Raw genomic sequence first — 18,987 nt, forward strand, 5'->3', positions numbered from 1 at the left:
ATCTAGAAAAGCACCATAAAAAAAACCTTTGTATTATTATGACTTCATCGTAGGGTGATATTTAATGAACGGAAAGCACTCTGAAATAGAGGAATAGGTCAAGAAATGGTTCAATAACACCCAGATTGAACAAGTGTGTCCCTGTTTGTTTCTTGGTGTGAGTCTGTGTGGAGTCTTCCATAAGTGTGCATTGTTTTTCCATTTTCCATGCCACGCTGTGTTGGTGTGAGTCCGGGGATCTACCTTCCTTGCAACACAAAAGTTGCTTAAATCAGATTAAGTTTGACTTTGTCGACGTGGGTTTGAGTCGGAGTGGAAGAACAAATGTCAAATCGATGCTGATCTCGTTTGGAATAAATCATCCGTGCAGCGCGGCAGTGACCGACTGCCTCTAAACGCTTATTGTGTGGAGATCGTCCGAGAGGAAAGTTTGGAGGGCGATAAACAACAACACAACTCGATGATTCATCCCGGTGTGCATTCGCAGGGTCGTCCTCTCTTCCTGCAGTCGTCCAGAAACATCTCGGTCAACGTGGTCAACAGCAACAACCAGCTGCTCACGCAACTCGTAACAGGTATGAAGAGAAAAATTCATGTTTGTGTGTTTGCTTTTGAACCCAGTGGGTCTGCTGCTGACGACATCAGGAGCAACGCACAACACTTCAACTCTTCGAATGATTGAAGTACTAAACACATGTGTTTGTAAAAACAGCAGAATTTGACCTATAAGAAAGAGTATCGTGTTGCTCAGTGTTTAGTTTGCTGGAGACAGGATGTCATGCGGTGAATATGAAAACATCAGGACAAAGATCATAAGAAGAAAAATAATAACAATATGCAGGAATATGGATTATTTAATTTATTAACCAGTTTTGCTTGAATAACTATTCAAGAGAAAACAAAACATGAATCAAACTTTCACTGACAGTGGTCCAGACCAGCTTATCAACAGGCCCACTGACTCCAGTGTTTCTTTGTCAACTCTGCTGCAGGATCCAGTGGATTCAAGGCTCGAGGGAAAACCTTCGAAGTCAAATCCACCTCCGGGAAACTTCTGTTCTCCGCAGACGAGCAGGAAGTGGTGGTCGGAGCTGAGCGGCTGCGAGTGACAGGTGAGTGTCGACCTGCCACACTGTGACTCTCAGGTGCACCTGCAGTGAGCTGCTGTTGTGTAGTCGTGTAGTGAGCTGCTGTTGTGTAGTAGTGTAGTGAGCTGCTGTTGTGTAGTCGTGTAGTGAGCTGCTGTTGTGTAGTAGTGTAGTGAGCTGCTGTTGTGTAGTAGTTTAGTGAGCTGCTGTTGTGTAGTCGTGTAGTGAGCTGCTGTTGTGTAGTAGTGTAGTGAGCTGCTGTTGTGAAGTAGTGTAGTGAGCTGCTGTTGTGTAGTAGTGTAGTGAGCTGCTGTTGTGTAGTCGTGTAGTGAGCTGCTGTTGTGTAGTAGTGTAGTGAGCTGTTGTTGTGTAGTCGTGTAGTGAGCTGTTGTTGTGTAGTAGTGTAGTGAGCTGCTGTTGTGAAGTAGTGTAGTGAGCTGCTGTTGTGTAGTAGTGTGAAGTAGTGTAGTGAGCTGCTGTTGTGTAGTAGTGTAGTGAGTTGCTGTTGTGAAGTAGTGTAGTGAGCTGCTGTTGTGTAGTCGTGTAGTGAGCTGCTGTTGTGTAGTAGTGTAGTGAGCTGCTGTTGTGTAGTAGTGTAGTGAGCTGCTGTTGTGTAGTCGTGTAGTGAGCTGCTGTTGTGTAGTAGTGTAGTGAGCTGTTGTTGTGTAGTCGTGTAGTGAGCTGCTGTTGTGTAGTAGTGTAGTGAGCTGCTGTTGTGAAGTAGTGTAGTGAGCTGCTGTTGTGTAGTAGTGTAGTGAGCTGCTGTTGTGTAGTAGTGTAGTGAGCTGCTGTTGTGAAGTAGTGTAGTGAGCTGCTGTTGTGTAGTAGTGTAGTGAGTTGCTGTTGTGAAGTAGTGTAGTGAGCTGCTGTTGTGTAGTAGTGTAGTGAGCTGCTGTTGTGTAGTAGTGTAGTGAGCTGCTGTTGTGTAGTCGTGTAGTGAGCTGCTGTTGTGTAGTAGTGTAGTGAGCTGCTGTTGTGTAGTAGTGTAGTGAGCTGCTGTTGTGAAGTAGTGTAGTGAGCTGCTGTTGGGTAGTAGTGTAGTGAGCTGCTGTTGTGTAGTAGTGTAGTGAGCTGCTGTTGTGTAGTAGTGTAGTGAGCTGCTGTTGTGAAGTAGTGTAGTGAGCTGCTGTTGTGTAGTAGTTTAGTGAGCTGCTGTTGTGAAGTAGTGTAGTGAGCTGCTGTTGTGTAGTCGTGTATTGAGCTTCTGTTGTGTAGTAGTGTAGTGAGCTGCTGTTGTGTAGTAGTGTAGTGAGCTGCTGTTGTGTAGTTGTGTAGTGAGCTGCTGTTGTGTAGTAGTGTAGTGAGCTGCTGTTGTGTAGTAGTGTAGTGAGCTGCTGTTGTGAAGTAGTGTAGTGAGCTGCTGTTGTGTAGTAGTGTAGTGAGTTGCTGTTGTGAAGTAGTGTAGTGAGCTGCTGTTGTGTAGTAGTGTAGTGAGCTGCTGTTGTGTAGTAGTGTAGTGAGCTGCTGTTGTGTAGTCGTGTAGTGAGCTGCTGTTGTGTAGTAGTGTAGTGAGCTGCTGTTGTGTAGTAGTGTAGTGAGCTGCTGTTGTGAAGTAGTGTAGTGAGCTGCTGTTGGGTAGTAGTGTAGTGAGCTGCTGTTGTGTAGTAGTGTAGTGAGCTGCTGTTGTGTAGTAGTGTAGTGAGCTGCTGTTGTGAAGTAGTGTAGTGAGCTGCTGTTGTGTAGTAGTTTAGTGAGCTGCTGTTGTGAAGTAGTGTAGTGAGCTGCTGTTGTGTAGTCGTGTATTGAGCTTCTGTTGTGTAGTAGTGTAGTGAGCTGCTGTTGTGTAGTAATGTAGTGAGCTGCTGTTGTGAAGTAGTGTAGTGAGCTGCTGTTGTGAAGTAGTGTAGTGAGCTGCTGTTGTGTAGTTGTGTAGTGAGCTGCTGTTGTGTAATTGTGTAGTGAGCTGCCGTTGTGTAGTAGTGTAGTGAGCTGCCGTTGTGTAGTAGTGTAGTGAGCTGCTGTTGTGAAGTAGTGAACGACTGTTGTCAGTGATGCAAAGTATGGTCTCCTTAGTACTTTTGGGTATCGGTAGTTAAGTGAGTGTATACGTGTCTCAGTGTGTGTGTGTCAGTCCATCACTGCTTTTGTGAGTGATTGTGTGTCTGTGTAAATGTGTGAGATGTGAGCTGCTGTTATTTAGTGAACTGTTGGTGTGTAGAGAGCTGTTGTTGTGTAGTGAGCTGTTGTTGTGTTTGAGACTGAGGATGTGTGTGTGTGTGTCCTTGTGAGTGTGTTTGAGACTGAGGATGTGTGTTTTTTCCCCTGTGAATGTGTGTGAGTCTGAGGATGTCTGTGTGTGTGTCCTTGTGAGTGTGTGTGAGTAGGATTCTTTTCGCAGCTGAACTCCCACTGACCACATCAGGTCGGATCAATAAACATATTCAAACTTCCTGGTCTTCAGATCAGCAGCCACTTAAAGTCCTTCTCTCCCGCTGGCTGGACTCGTGAGCTCCTACGGCAGCAATTACTGTGTCTTCATCAGCATTCAGCGCAGGAGTCACCGTGAGTGACGGCCCACCATTCATTAGTGCTTTTGTCTCCACTCTGACTTGCTGATGAGGAAATAGTAGTTTGAAGGAACGTCGTGTTTCCATCAGTCCTCAATTACTGTGAGCTTCGTGGTGTTTATACTTCTTAACAAGACACCTGAAGAGACGCGAGCGTTGCTGACCAGTCGTTCAGTTGGAACCACTTAAACAAAGACCAATAAAACATTTTGTCTTAAACACTGTTGTTTGTTTCTCTGAACTCTGGAATCATAGAACCTTCCAGACCAGTTCATGATCTGGCCTTTATTGTAATTTAACCGTTGACTCGTCATCCAAACATGAAACCTTCTACCAACAAACTTCGCTGACAGGAAGAGAGTCCAGCAGGTGACGTTTGAAGAATCTTCTGATGCACATTTGCGACACAACCCGTCAATGATTTGCCAATTATCACGATTATCTCAGTAGTGGTTTAATGAGGAGACTCGGCTGTGAAACCAATCAGCGGCTGCTCCACAACTGTGGATTCACAGGCTTGTGTCCAACTCCCTGGACTCATTTTAGCTGCAGAAGAGAAGATTTCTCATCATCATCATCATCAGAGAATTGACCACGTTTGATATTCTCAGCGTCCCTTCAGCTCCACACGATGTTTCTTGATTTGACTGAATCAACGGTTTTAATTAACCTTCTCAAATCTCCTGATGAGAACCTTTAGTTCCTCAGAAACACACACTGTGTGTCATCACTATAGGTGTTGTTGTGTCTCTGGTGGTTATGTTTTTTGTGTTGTTCTGTAGTCTTTATGCAGTAGCAGTAGTAGGGGATGTGTTGTTGTGTTGTTTTTGTGTAATGTTTGTGTAATGGTTGTTTTGTTGCTATACTTTTGTTGTTGTTATGTGGTGGTTGTATGTTATTTTACTTTGCTGTTATTTCTGTGTTATAAATGTGTTCATCTTGTCCATTTGTTATTGTGTAATGCTGTTAACATGTTGCTGTTGTTGTGCAGTGGTTGTGTCGATTTTGTGCAGTTGTTGTGAAGTGATCATGTTTCTAATGTTTTGTTGTTATGTTGTTGGTGGTAAGTGGCTTTTGTTATGCAGGGGCTGTTGTTTTTCAGTGATGTTTAGCAGATATTTTGTAGTTGTGTAGCGGTTGTTTTTAAACTGTTTTTTCATTGTGTTATTGTTGTGTAGTGGCTGTAGTTATTGTGCGGGGGTGTTGCTGTGCAGGCGTGTTATGGTTGTGTTTCTGATGTTTTGCTAATGTTATGTATTTGTTCAGCATTTGCAATTGTTGTGTAGGATTTGTTTTTGTTTTGCAGCTGTTTTTTGTTTTTGTTGTTGTGTGGTGGTTGTGTTATTGTGTAGTTGTGAAAGTGTATTGGTTTGTTGTTTGTGTAGTTTAGCAGGTGTTTAGTTTTTGCCCTTGTGTAGTGGTTGTTTTGTTGTGTAGTTGTGAAAGTGTACCGGTTTATTGTTGTGTAGTGGTTGTGTTGTTTTTGTGTAGTTTCACAGGTGTTTAGTTTTTGCCCTTGTGTAGTGGTTGTGTTGTTGTTGCACAGCTGAACGCGACCCTTCTTCTGCCGGCTTCATTATCTTTGCTGCTGCTCATCAGCCATTTGTTAATAAAGCTAATTTGTCGACTTCTTTTCAATTTCTCCACACTTTCTTTAATACATCAAATCCAAATTAGCGCTTCACTAACGAGTCATTAAAAAAGCGTCTCCATTTATTTGCTAGTGCGTCCGCGGCGGCGCGCTCTCTCATCCACAACGACTCAATATCGCGTTTTCTCTCCTCAGCTAATGAGTGTGCAGTCACTGGCCGACACCAAAATAAATCACAATTACAACCTGAGTCAGAAATGTACAAAGGACTGTCTCATTACCAAGGTCATGTCCTCACTGATAGACTTGAACCAACAAATGAGAAAAAGTAATTAAAAATTATAATCATTCTTTTAAGGGGAATAATTGAAAAAACACCTAATTACTTACATAATTGAAAAAAGCTCTCACTCTGTTCTGAGAACCATGGTGACAGACATAGAGGAGCTGATCCTCGCCCCGACTGAATTGTTTCAGTGAACCCGTGTAGGAAGCGTTACAAACTCCTATATGCTTCTGATGTTTGTATTTAGTTTTTTCAGTCAGACTTTTTATCTTTTTAATGTCCCAGCTCCCCGGGTTTGTGGGCTGACCTCTAGGTCCTGATAAAGATGCTTTTTAAAGTTTTAATTAGACTCATGAACTTGTGGTTCTGCAAAAGCTTCAGATGTTTATATCACGATGAAGCGTAGGTCGACTCTTCAGTCGACCTGCAGCTGCAAAAAAAAACACAAACTCATCAGACCTTCAGCACCTTCAGCTTTCATCCGACCAGATAATTTAAATTTAATCTGCTGCTAATGAGCTGAAATTTTCAGGAGCAGCAGCTACATTAAGAGCCAGTTCTGTTGGCCCTGCAGGATCCAGCTGTCTGTCATGGACTGAACCGGTTCTGAAGGTCGATCCCAGTTTCAGGTGAACCCATGAGTGGTCCTGTAGATAAAAACACTTACTCAAGCCACGAAGAGCACATTACGTTGATCTCAGAGAGCAAATAGGAGGTTATAAATGGACTGTCCCAGCATCTGACAGCTGAATCAAACCCAGAGAGGCTTTGTCTTCCCCAGAGAACACTTCAGGTCCAGATAGAATCTTTTATGGTCTTTTAGTCGGCAGCTCGGTGGAGGAGTGTCGCCGTCATGAAGGATAATCGCGTGTTAGCCTCGGACCGTGAACGCGGCGTCAGAATCAAGGACAAACTGGCAGCCCGGTTTCACGGCCGGTGTAAATCAGGACGTCACTTCGGAGATTACATCTGAGGAGGGAGACTCCTGCGGCAGAGAAACGAGCTTCATTCCACAAGGGCCTCACAATGTTGTTTGTTTTCCAAATATAAACGTCAGAGATTCGTCCAAGCGGCGCACAACTTCCCAAGTCTTTAACTGGTAATGGCCGTAGGTGTGTGTGGGAGTAATGGCATCGTAACATCTGCAGACGTGACTGATTCCTCCTCGCCATGACTCAACTACTCAGACGACCTGCTGCTCTGACTCAGAACTTCTCTCATTACAAGTGACTCGAGTTAAGCGAGTCCATTGGATTTTTGAGATCTATACGGTCATTATAATGACAGTTAATTCTGCGACATCACTTCCGGTTTGTGTACACTATGATGATGGAAGTTAAACCTGATAAAGAGTTGGAGCAACTTGGACGCGGTTGAGTCAAATAAAGTGATGAAATGACTCCTGAGTGTGTCACAAAAGTTCTGTGACCTTGCAGTAATCCGGTCTGAGAGAGTCACTTCCTGTACTCAACTCGGTCTGAGAGAACCACTTCCTCTAGTCAACTCGGTCAGAGAGAACCACTTACTGTAGTGAACTTTGTCTGAGATAACCACTTCCTATAGTCAACTTGGTCTGAGAGAGCCACTTCCTGTAGTGAACTTTGTCTGAGAGAGCCACTTCCTGTAGTCAACTGGGCCTGAGAGAACCACTTCCTCTAGTCAACTCGGTCTGAGAGAACCACTTACTGTAGTGAACTTTGTCTGAGATAACCACTTCCTATAGTCAACTTGGTCTGAGAGAGCCACTTCCTGTAGTGAACTTTGTCTGAGAGAGCCACTTCCTGTAGTCAACTGGGCCTGAGAGAACCACTTCCTCTAGTCAACTCGGTCTGAGAGAACCACTTACTGTAGTGAACTTTGTCTGAGATAACCACTTCCTATAGCCAACTTGGTCTGAGAGAGCCACTTCCTGTAGTGAACTTTGTCTGAGAGAGCCACTTCCTGTAGTCAACTGGGCCTGAGAGAACCACTTCCTCTAGTCAACTCGGTCTGAGAGAGCCCCTTACTGTAGTCAACTCAATCTGAGGGAAACACTTCCTGTAGTCAACTCGATCTGAGAGAACCAGTTCCTGTAGTCAACTGGGCCAGAGATAACAGCTTCCTGTAGTCAACTCAATCTGAGAGAAACACTTCCTGTAGTCAACCCGGTCTGAGAGAACCACTTCCTGTAGTCAACTCAGTCTGAGAGAACCACTTCCTGTAGTCAATTTGGTCTGAGACAACTAATTCCTGTAGTCAACTCGATTTAAAAAAAACAACTTCCTGTAGTCAATTTGGTCTGAGATAACCACTTCCTGTAGTCAACTTAGTCCGAGAGAGCCACTTCCTGTAGTCAACTCAGTCTGAGATAACCACTTCCTGTAGTCAACTCAGTCTAAGAGAGTTACTTCCTGTAGTCAACTCAATCTGAGAGAATTACTTCTTGTAGTCAACTCAGTCTGAGAGAGCCACTTCCTGTAGTCAACTCAATCTGAGAGAGCCACTTCCTGTCGTCATCTCAATCTGAGAGAGCCACTTCCTGTAGTCGACTCAGTCTGAGAGAACCACTTCCTGTAGTCAATTCGGTCCGAAGAAAAACACTTCCTGTAGTCAACTCGGTCTGAGAGAGAGACACTTCCTGTAGTCAACCCTGTAGTCAATTTGACGGATCAGCTGTCAAATTAAATAAATGAAAACAACATCTAAAATATAACATATGACTTTGATTGACAAGACACCAGGAGTTGATGTTTAGAAAGAGTGACAACTGGGTCTTTTCTGATCTTCCCGAGTCAGCACTTTTGTCTCCAGCGAGATAGAGAGGGACAGAAGGCGAGAGAAGGGACAATCAAACAGCCTGCAGCTGCTGATTCTCCTCTGATACACATTTATGTAATTTCCAGTCCAAACGAACGACGATTCAGCAAATTCCCCTCAAACTCTATCCGAGCTGCGGCTGCTGACTCAGCAGAAACTTCTTGTCGCCTCAGCTGTGAAGAATTTGAAATGACCAATTGTTGGATTAAGTCTCAATCTCTGAGTTTGTCACATGACCACGGCAAACTCAACACCACACTAATGGCTACATGGGCACAGCACACCTACAGTCCCTTAAGGTCACCACCAGCTGAGCGCCGAGCATCTCTGCTGGCTCAGGAATGTCGGAAAAACACAAGACAGTTTGACGACTCTGTGACATGCTAATGGTTTCATTCATTTGTAGCTTTAATTAGCGGTGTTTTATCATCAGGGAATCAAACCTGTGAACAAACATGTTTACAAAAAACGGGCGACAAGAGGTGACATTTAAGAGTTGAACAAAAACAACAGTGATTGACAGAATAACATTTCCTGAAACAAACAAGCAGAAGCTTGTTTATCTCAACACCTTCTGAAGAAGCCACTTCATCCACATCATTCACCTGACAAGTGTGTGTTGAGATCAACACAATCAAGTGAAGCTAAATTGTTACTTTACTTCCTTTTTCTTCAGATGTTCTGCTGGCTTGTGTCGTTTCTTCATCTGTTTTCAGTCTCATTATTTCTCTTCTCTTTCTCTCTCACACTTTCATTTTACAATCTTCATTCCTGTCCGTCTTCTTCTCCTCTCCATCATTCTCCTCATCTTCATATCCCGCTGTTATCTTTATCCTTCTGCTCTTCATCTTCTCCATGTCTCATTTTCACTTCACTTTCCAACCGCTCTTGTCCAGATCCCTCTTTCCTCCTCTATCCTTCCATCCCAAAATACACCATTAGGAGCAATCAGGGTTATTAGTTAGTGTTAGTTTGTGTTTGCGTCTGTGTGGTTGTGTTTTTCTGTGTCTGTTCTTTTGTTCTTCTGTTCTTGTCTTATAGTTAATGTGTGTATCCTTGTGCGTGTGAGTGTGTACGTTTTGTGTGTGTGTGTGTTAGTGTGTTACTGTTTGTGTGTGTTATTGTGCGTGTACGTGTGCATGTCTGTTTATGTTAGTATGTGGGGTTTTTTTTCCTTTGTCTGTGGTATTGTCTGGTTGTGTGTGTGACAGTGTGCTTGTTACCATTGATGTTTGTGAATGAGTGGATTTGGGTAAGTAACTAAGTAACCAAGTAATAGTTACTTGTAAAGCACCTTTCTAGACCAGGGTCAAAAGGCGCTTGAACAATCAAAAGCAATACACTGTTAAAAATACCTACAAACTAAAAATAAGGAGGAGCAACAGTCTGGAAGGATTTTTTCTCCTCTGGTCCAGAAGCGTGTTTACGGAACCGTCAATAGACAAACAAAATATACATACATACAAACAGTGTTACTGTAACAAAATGAGAAATGAAACAGAAAAATCCTCCGGTGAAATTTTTAATGAAACAACATTCAACCTTGAAAATTGAAATTGAAAAGAAATTGTTTGTAGTTGTTTTCATATTGAAATAAAGATAAGCAGAATGAAAGGAGCAGCAGCGAGGCGGAGTAGCACCTCTGATTGTTTAGCAGGTTTGAGTCTCAGGTGTCCAGGAGCGGGGTCACTAAAGGTCAAATTAAATAACATTTTTCTGTCAATAACAAGCTTATCCTCACCACCTCCTCGTTAACTTCTCCACTCGTCCGCGGCTTCCTCCTGATCAATATCATCCATTAACACCACACACAAACACACACACACACACACACACATGCACTCTAAGACACACGACCAAACACACTGATGCACAAACCAACACTTATACACACTAATAGACACATGCACTCTAAGACACACAACCAAACACACTGATGCACAAATGAGCACTTACACACAATAAAAAGACACAGATGCACTCACACAACCGAACACACTGATGCACAAACTGACACTTACACACGCTAATATGAACAGCTTAGTCAATTGTTTGCTAGAAATCAAACAATGGTCGAGTGAAAACACTTTGCAGCTAAATGTTGACAAAACTGAAACTCTGGTGATTGCTCCTGATGATAAGGTTCCAGGGTTGAGTCAGTACTTGGCTGACTTAGGTCAGTCTGTCAAACTGAGCCTGAGAAACCTGGGTGTTATATTTGATAAAGACATGTCTCTTGTTCAACACTATAGAAAACTGACCAGAAACTGTTTCCTTCAACTGAGAAAAATCGCTAAATTTAGGAAAATGTTGTAACAATGTCATGTCTTAACAAGAAGGAGCTGTCTCACCTGCAGTTGATTCAGATCTCTGCAGCGAGAATTCTGACCCGCTCAAGTAGAAGAACTCACATTTCTCTGATCCTTAAATCTCTTCACTGGCTGCCATTTTCTTTCAGGGTCAACTTTAAAATTCTGGTTCTTACTTTCAGAACTATTCATGGTCAGACTCCTTCTTACATCAGTACAAATTACTTACTTACTTACTTACATGCACAGTAACACACATGAACAAACGATGCACAAACCGACACTTACACACACTAAAAACACACACATACACACACGCACAGCCAAACACACTGACGCACAAACTGACACTTGCACACACTTATACACTCACATGCACACTAACACATACGACCAAACATACTGATGCACCATCACTTACACACACACATGAACACACTAACACACACGAAAAAACACATTGATACACAAACCGACACTTACACATACTAATAGACACACTAAAACACTAATGCATAAAGCCCCACTAACACAGAGACAAATTCTAAAGCACACACACTATTACAAAATACAGACACACACCTATGCAGACAGAGATAGTAGAAAAAGTTTCTAATATCAGTGTTTCTCTCCAGATGTATCTGCCGTGTTGAGATACCACAGTAGGACAGTTGTGGATCATTGATCTAACTGCTACATTTTAACTTATTTGTTCTTCTTAATTAGCGCTATGATATAAAAATGTTTTTAATGTCGCAGCCATTCATCAATGTCCTTTATTTCACTCTCGTCGTCCCGCTCTGCTGTCTCAAGCTTAAAGCACACACACATGCACTGTTTTATTTGATCTTTGTTCTCCTCTGTTGGTATCAGAAACTCAGAGTTGCTTTTCAAGCCCATCCTGAGGATTCTGTTCTCCTCACCTGGGCTCAGCCTCCACTGAGATGAAGCGTGTTGTAATTTTTGTTCCGACAGAATTTCATCAGAGATGTTTAAAAACGCTTCGAGTGTTTGTGGCAATCAACTCATCAAATTTGTTTTCTAGTTCTCACCACCATTTCATTTCACTTGGCGCTGAACTCCATTCACACACACACACACACACACAGGAGCTAATCAACTGAGCAGCTCCAGTGGAGTGGACATCCCTGCAGCCCATTTTCAAGAGAATATCAAACATCCTGCTGACGATCATTCTTTCCAATTAGAAGCTCAAGACTTCATTACCGCTGCAGGACACTCAGACAGTTATGCAGACAGACAGACAGACGGGTGTACTAACACACAGACAGACGTACTAACGCACAGACAGACAGACCTACTGATAGACAGACAGACGTACTAACGCACAGACAGACAGACAGACAGACGTACTGACGCACAGACGGACAAACGTACTAACGCATAGACAGACAGACAGACGTACTAACGCACAGACAGACAGACAGACAAACGTACTAACGCATAGACAGACAGACAGACGTACTAACGCACAGACAGACAGACAGACAAACGTACTAATCCACAGACAGACAGACAAACGTACTAACCCACAGACAGACAGACAAACGTACTAACGCACAGACAGACAGACAGACAGACAGACAAACGTACTAATCCACAGACAGACAGACAAACGTACTAACGCACAGACAGACGTACTAACGCACAGACAGACAGACAGACAAACGTACTAACGCACAGACAGACGTACTAACGCACAGACAGACAGACAGACATACTGACGCACAGACAGACAGACGTTCTAATGCACAGACAGACACTAACGCACAGACAGACAGACATACTGACAAACGTACTAACGCACAGACAGACAGACAGACATACTGACGCACAGACAGATGGACGTTCTAATGCACAGACAGACAGACAGACGGACGTACTAACACACAGACAGACAGACAAACATACTGACGCACAGACAGACAGACAGACAAACGTACTAACGCACAGACAGACAGACGTTCTAATGCACAGACAGACAGACAGTGAGACATACTGACGCACAGACAGATAGACGTTCTAATGCACAGACAGACGGACGTACTAACGCACAGACAGACAGACGTTCTAATGCACAGACAGACGGACGTACTAATGCACGGACACTAACGCACAGACAGACAGACGTTCTAATGCACAGACAGATGAACGTACTAACGCACAGACAGACAGACGTTCTAATGCACAGACAGACGGACGTACTAATGCACAGACACTAACGCACAGACAGACAGACGTTCTAATGCACAGACAGACTGACGTACTAACGCACAGACAGACGGACGTTCTAATGCACAGACAGACGGACGTACTAATGCACGGACACTAACGCACAGACAGACAGACGTTCTAATGCACAGACAGACTGACGTACTAACGCACAGACAGACAGACGTTCTAATGCACAGACAGACGGACGTACTAATGCACGGACACTAACGCACAGACAGACAGACGTTCTAATGCACAGACAGACTGACGTACTAACGCACAGACAGACAGACGTTCTAATGCACAGACAGACGGACGTACTAATGCACGGACACTAACGCACAGACAGACAGACGTTCTAATGCACAGACAGACTGTCTGGAGGAATTGTGGTCGGTCGTCACTCGACGACTGGTGTCACCTTCACTTCTTTGTATTCGCTGCTCTGACAGAAGGAAGATTCTTTTATTACCTTTCCTGCATCACATCAGAGACACTGAGAACTGTGAGGGATGACGAGGCTCAGAGGGAGAGCAGGGAGGCAGCACATCTGCTCTGCGGTATTTTCCTCTGCAGTCTAGATGGTCGTCTCTCTGCTCACACACATTAAAGTCGACAGCACGGCGACACTTTTATGTCGCGGCAGAAGTTTTCGTTGTGGGCTTTATGTCGCTCCGCATTAAAGTTACAACTCGTGACCTCGGATGACATTTTACAGTGAACACTGTTGGGACAGTAAGTCACAGATGACGGCAGCAGAAAAGTTCATCCAGTCAGACTGAGGCACCCCTGGATGTTCTCACGCTACAGTGAGACCCCTCCTCTGATGTCATTATCGTGTTTTTTGACCCTCAAAGTAGTTTGACAACACTTTCCAGAAGCCTAGATTTGTCTTTAGTCTCGAACTGGGAGGGAGCCCTAGGGCAGACCCGTCCTTATCATCCAAAAGTTATGCTTAAATTGAGTTGCATCTAGGTGGAGCGTTGGCCTGTGCTGACGGATACAAATTGGACCTGACAACAGTGACGCTAATTTGAGTTGCTGCTAGTGCGATTGAGCGTGTGAGCGGTTCTGCTGTTAGGCCCGGTCCATGTCTGACAACAGGTCCTGATGGAGGCGACGGAGAGAGAAAAACGAATGAGTGAGAAAAAGTCTTACATGACAAACACAGGTGAACATTTTCTCTTCCTCATCAACTTCCTCCTCTTCAGTCCTCTGGTCTCACAGGTGAAACATGTTGAAGTTAATGAAGGAAGAAGAGATGGAGGGATTCAGACTAGTGGAAGGTGAAGCCATAGCTCACTGTACAGCTCACTGTACAGTGTTTCGCTTCTTGCTCTTTTTTGAATTGCTGGGATCTATTTTTGCTTAATCAACTATAGTCTTATTTCAACTGTATAGTGTCTTGAGATAACTTTTATATGATAAGACACTTCAATAAAATTGAATTGAATTGAATTGATTCACTGACACGACAAACAGTGAAACTTTGACTGGAAGATGTTAATGAAGCAGAAAGAAATATCAAAAGTTAAACTTATTCTGTACTTTTATTTTCCTGATGTCTCGTGTTGAACAGTTTCAAATACATTTTCACAGATTCTCCCAAAAAAATGAATGAATAATGAAAAAATATAATTTAAACACATTGAATACAATTACACCTAAACAGGATTAGATGAATTTCCTAAAATTTTACTGAAAGACAAACATTTGTGTGTCTGCGAGTGTGTGTTTGTTTATTTTGGCTCATGTTAGGTGTGTGTCGTGGATTCATGTGACGAAGGTTCATCTTGTTCACGTTTAGAGAGTTGATCAAGAACTCTGACTCATTATCTTGTGTTGATGAAGGCAAGAGGTTCTGGTTCTGATTCTGTCCACCAACCTCTTGTCGCCCTCACAGGAGCTGAAGGAGCTGTGTTCAGCAAGTCAGTGGAGACGCCGCACGTCCGAGCAGAACCATTCAAGGAGCTGAGGTGAGTCCACTTGTGCAGTAACATTTTTATTTTAACCTCCAGTCTCAGTTCCATGGATCAGAACTTTGATTCAGCTCCACTTCCCTCTTCACTCTAATCCCTGATCTCCTAGCGTTTGACCTCTATAATCTTCTGGATCTGTCATCCTGAGTTAGACTCTTAGTCTCAAAACTATGTGACTTGTCGTCGATACAGTAACTGAGAACATTACGACCTCTGCAGGAGTCGCTCTGGACCGTTGTCAGTGAAGATGTCTGCGAACATTTGTGTGTGTGTGTGTGTGTTGAGGACCGGCTAGATAAACGCACCTGTGTGTTCTCAGGCTGGAGTCGCCCACCCGCTCGCTCATGATGGAGGCTCCCAAAGGAATCCAGATCCTGGCGGAGGCTGGAGACATCCAGGCCATCTGCAGGAACGAGCTGCGTCTGGAGTCCAAAGACGGAGAGGTGAGATCACACCCGACTCAATCATCTGCCGCCGACTTACGTTGAACATTTTAACAAATCGTAATCTGGTTACATGGAGGTTCTGAAGTCTCGTTTTTCGCCACTAAAAATGTTTTAAAACTATTTCCATCCAGCGTCACGAATCTCCCGCCCAGATTTCAACCATCGTTTTCTGGCTCCCAGTCCTCGCCAGCATCTCCGCCCCCTTCTGGCCTCTTTCTGTCTTTAACTTATTTACCCTTCATCCTCCGCTTTCATCATCTTCATCATCCTCGCTGCAGCTAAATTCCTCGGCTGATTCGTTACACGTCTGTGCGATAAAAGGATTTCCGCGCCACTGGTGTCGTGACAGATCCGTGGACTCGCGCTCGATTAGCAGCCGGAGGTTCAACACACTGAGGCGGGACCCAATCAGAGTTTCTGGGGCTCTTGACGAACCTCATCTCTTCCTGTTTGTCTCAGTGGTTTATAAAGAGTTTCCCTTTTTGTAAGATCAAGATGTGGACTCAGACACACACGCATGCACTCACACACTGACTCTCACGCATGCACCTACACACACACAGACACACATACCCACACACACACAAACATTGACACATTAATTCACATGAACACACACTGATTCTCACACACTGAAACACATGGACACACATTCACTCATACACACACACACTGACTCTCATGCACACACCCCTGGATACATACATACACAGTCCCAGATACACAAAAAACATTGACACATTCATTCACAAACACACACACACAATTTTAACGCACACACATTGACTCAGGCAGATGTACATACACTCTCAGCAGCTGGTCTTTGTCAGGTGGTTGTGAGTCTCTCAGGTGTTCACTAATGGCACGCTCACTGTTTCTCCCAGTGCTGCTTCCCAAGTGTCATGAGTCGAGAAGCCCAGTAGGCAGGAAGTGAGGGAGGGGGAATTAAATTTGTTTAGTAAAACTCTGTGAGTGTAGAGAGAGAGCTGGGAAAAGCTTGGAGTGGGAAGGATCCAGGGTGCAGGTGTCACCAGAACAAACTCAGTCTCTCGTAAAGTTGCTGGTCATAATGTCTTCTCCGTCCTGCAGATCTCTCTGGACGCCCGCAGGATTCGCCTGATGCGTCTGCCCGAGGGAAAAGCTTCCACCAGCTCCTCGTCTGGGACCCGACAGGCGGTCTACGAGGTGTGTGTTTGTGCCAACGGACGGCTCTTCCTGTCACAGGCTGGCACCGGTTCCACCTGCCAGATCAGCAACAACATCTGCCTCTAGAAGGTCCCGACCAGGCCCAGGCAGACGGTTGAGCTCAGGCCTCGGTCCACACTGATGCAAGTGCTGAGGTCTGCCAGGCTGCAGCTCCACCTGTACATTTGAACGTTTGGAGAGACTCCAACAGAACCGACCGTTCTGATAAAAAAAAAACACGTTCTGATAAAAAAAAAACACGGACACGCACCCTTCTTTTGGACTTCCTAACAAGGACTTGAACTCCTTCTCTCCTTCAAAGGTCTCCTAGAACCAGAACCTGGATGGCAGTCAGACACATTCACTTTTCAGATCGTGTGTGTTTCAGACAGCTGTGGGTCCACTCTGACTAGAAAACCTTTTTAAAATAAATTGATGCTGCTGCGATCGTCGATCCGCGGCTTGTTCTGAGAGGTTCAGAAACATTTTTTAAAAACCCAGACAAGTGTCGCGCGTGTAAGGAGGAGGAGGAACTGTGCCTTACGTCGACGCAGCGCTGGCAGAGGAAAATAAGAAGCACATTCTTTCATCACTTTGTTTTTCCTCATCAGTTTTTCTTCTGCTGACATCAAAGACCTGCAGCCTCTTCTGTCACTCTACCCAGAATTCTTCTCAGAGTCATGTGATCAGTCATGTGACCAGTGCTTCATCATTTAGACTTCTCTTTAGTTAAAGCAAGTAGTTGCTCAGACAAGTTTTTGTCCAAAACCTCTGTTACTAACTCATAATTCCTTTAATGTTACTTAAAAAAAGAGGATGAGCAGTTAAAGAAAAATTGACTTGAATTGTGACAATAAAACTGTTGAAAACTGTCATTTACGAGTTTAAACCTCCAAGGTTCTCAGCAGATTCAAGTCTGAGGAAGCTGGTCATTATGTTGCAGCTGATTGCTGACTCAGGAGTTTTCCGGCGTTCAGATTTCCCTCTTCAACTCTCTGGGGGATTTCTGGTGTTCCTGCATCAGAGTGGTCTCCAAGCGTGATAACTTTTTCTACTGTAAATAATCCGAAGGTGGAGTCAGTCAAGAGTTTTCACACGACTTTTGTACCACGAACGCTCGTGTGCGTTTTCTACTGCGAGGACTCGTCTCTCTCAGTCCCTCAGCTGCAGGTCTTTGGTTCCACCACTCTTCAGTGCTTTCACTTTCCTATCGCATTCATCAGGGTAGAATGAAGGCAAGCCACAAGTCTATGCATCACTTGAGTACGAGTCAATGAGTGTTTGTAGGTCAACAAGTAGAAAGACATGACGTTAATATTGAGACAAATCTTCTTCTCAGCTTCAGGTTGAACGAAACGTCCAAGTTTGGACTGAGAAGGAATTAAAATTAATTCAGATCAAAGAACTAAATTTGCAATAACAAAACACTGTTCTTTTCTGGAGCTTTGGCAATTTGTATTTTGGATAGAAATCTTTGAAAACAAGACAAAAATATCTGTTGGTTTTAAGTACAAAATGTAAATAGAACATGAAAAAAGATCTTCAGGTTAAAGTTTTAGTCCAAAAAAAAACTTTGTAAATGAGTTTAAAGTCAAGTTTTCTGTAAAAGTGACCTGAGTTGGCCAATATAATAATAATATAAACGTCAATAATTCACACTTGAATCAGTAAACGTTGGACTTTTTGAGTCAAAAATGAAAAGATGAAAAACAAGGAGATGCATCTCAGAGTGTGAAATCGTGTGTGTGTGTGTGATCTGCAGTAATTGATTTGCTTTGAGATGTTGACGTGTTTGTTTATCACGATCATTTCCTGTTTTCTTTCTTCAGTCCAAACTGCCATTTATGACATAGTTTTCAGCGATGCCAAAATAAACGGTTTTGTTCCATGTCTTTGCCCGAGTCTTTGTCTGTGTGAATGATTTTATAAACTTTCAATCATGACATCATCTATATTCAGGTGTTACCATAAATCGTCCAACTTATATTATATATTATTTTTTTAATTGGCTTTCAGGTAAGGAGGGAGACAACTTGTGACCTTTCTGTGTGGAGTTTGTTTGGTGGGTTTACTCCGGTTTCCTCCCACAGTCCAAAAACATAGAGAAGTTGATCGGGAACTTGGTAATATTGTCCTTAGGTATGAGTGTGTGTATGAATGGTTGTATGTCTTTGTGTGCCCTGCAACAGACTGGCGTCCTATCCAGGGTGTGTCCTCTCGCCCCATGAAACAGGAATAGGCTCCGCAACCAGCATAAGGGAACAAGCGGCACAGAAAATGAATGAATGAATGATACTTATCTATGTAAAGCTAACTTATTATATTTACATTTTATGTTTTCCTTTCCCAAATATATTTTTCACAAAGGTTTCAAGATAAAATCTGACTTTAACAGAATTAATGTAACTCAAAGAAAGTAGTTGGAGGAAATAAAAACCATAAAAACACATCAAAAGTTTCAAACATAAGTAGATAAGCCTCGTGCCATGTGAACATAGTGACCCCGGAGAGCCGTGAGGCCACTCTGAGCTCCGTGGACGCGTAGACTCAGACAGTGTCAGACTC

At 43.5% G+C, this 18,987-nt stretch overlaps 1 protein-coding gene across 2 annotated transcripts in view; it reads left to right on the forward strand.

Moving 5' to 3' along the window:
• sgcd (sarcoglycan, delta (dystrophin-associated glycoprotein)) overlaps positions 1–18,310 on the forward strand; it is a 92,985-nt gene extending 74,675 nt beyond the window's left edge. For both annotated transcript variants that reach the window (XM_087807196.1, XM_087807195.1), the window contains exons 4-8: positions 488–575; positions 993–1,112; positions 14,716–14,788; positions 15,111–15,234; positions 16,327–18,310. In XM_087807196.1, the coding sequence (XP_087663322.1) occupies positions 488–575; positions 993–1,112; positions 14,716–14,788; positions 15,111–15,234; positions 16,327–16,509 (588 nt within the window). In that variant the 3' untranslated portion in view covers positions 16,510–18,310. The remainder of the gene's footprint in view (positions 1–487; positions 576–992; positions 1,113–14,715; positions 14,789–15,110; positions 15,235–16,326) is intronic.
• Positions 18,311–18,987: the final 677 nt, after the last annotated feature.

The sequence above is a fragment of the Callionymus lyra genome, chromosome 14 (assembly GCF_982586985.1).
Source record: "Callionymus lyra chromosome 14, fCalLyr1.hap1.1, whole genome shotgun sequence".
Lineage (NCBI taxonomy): Eukaryota > Metazoa > Chordata > Actinopteri > Syngnathiformes > Callionymidae > Callionymus > Callionymus lyra.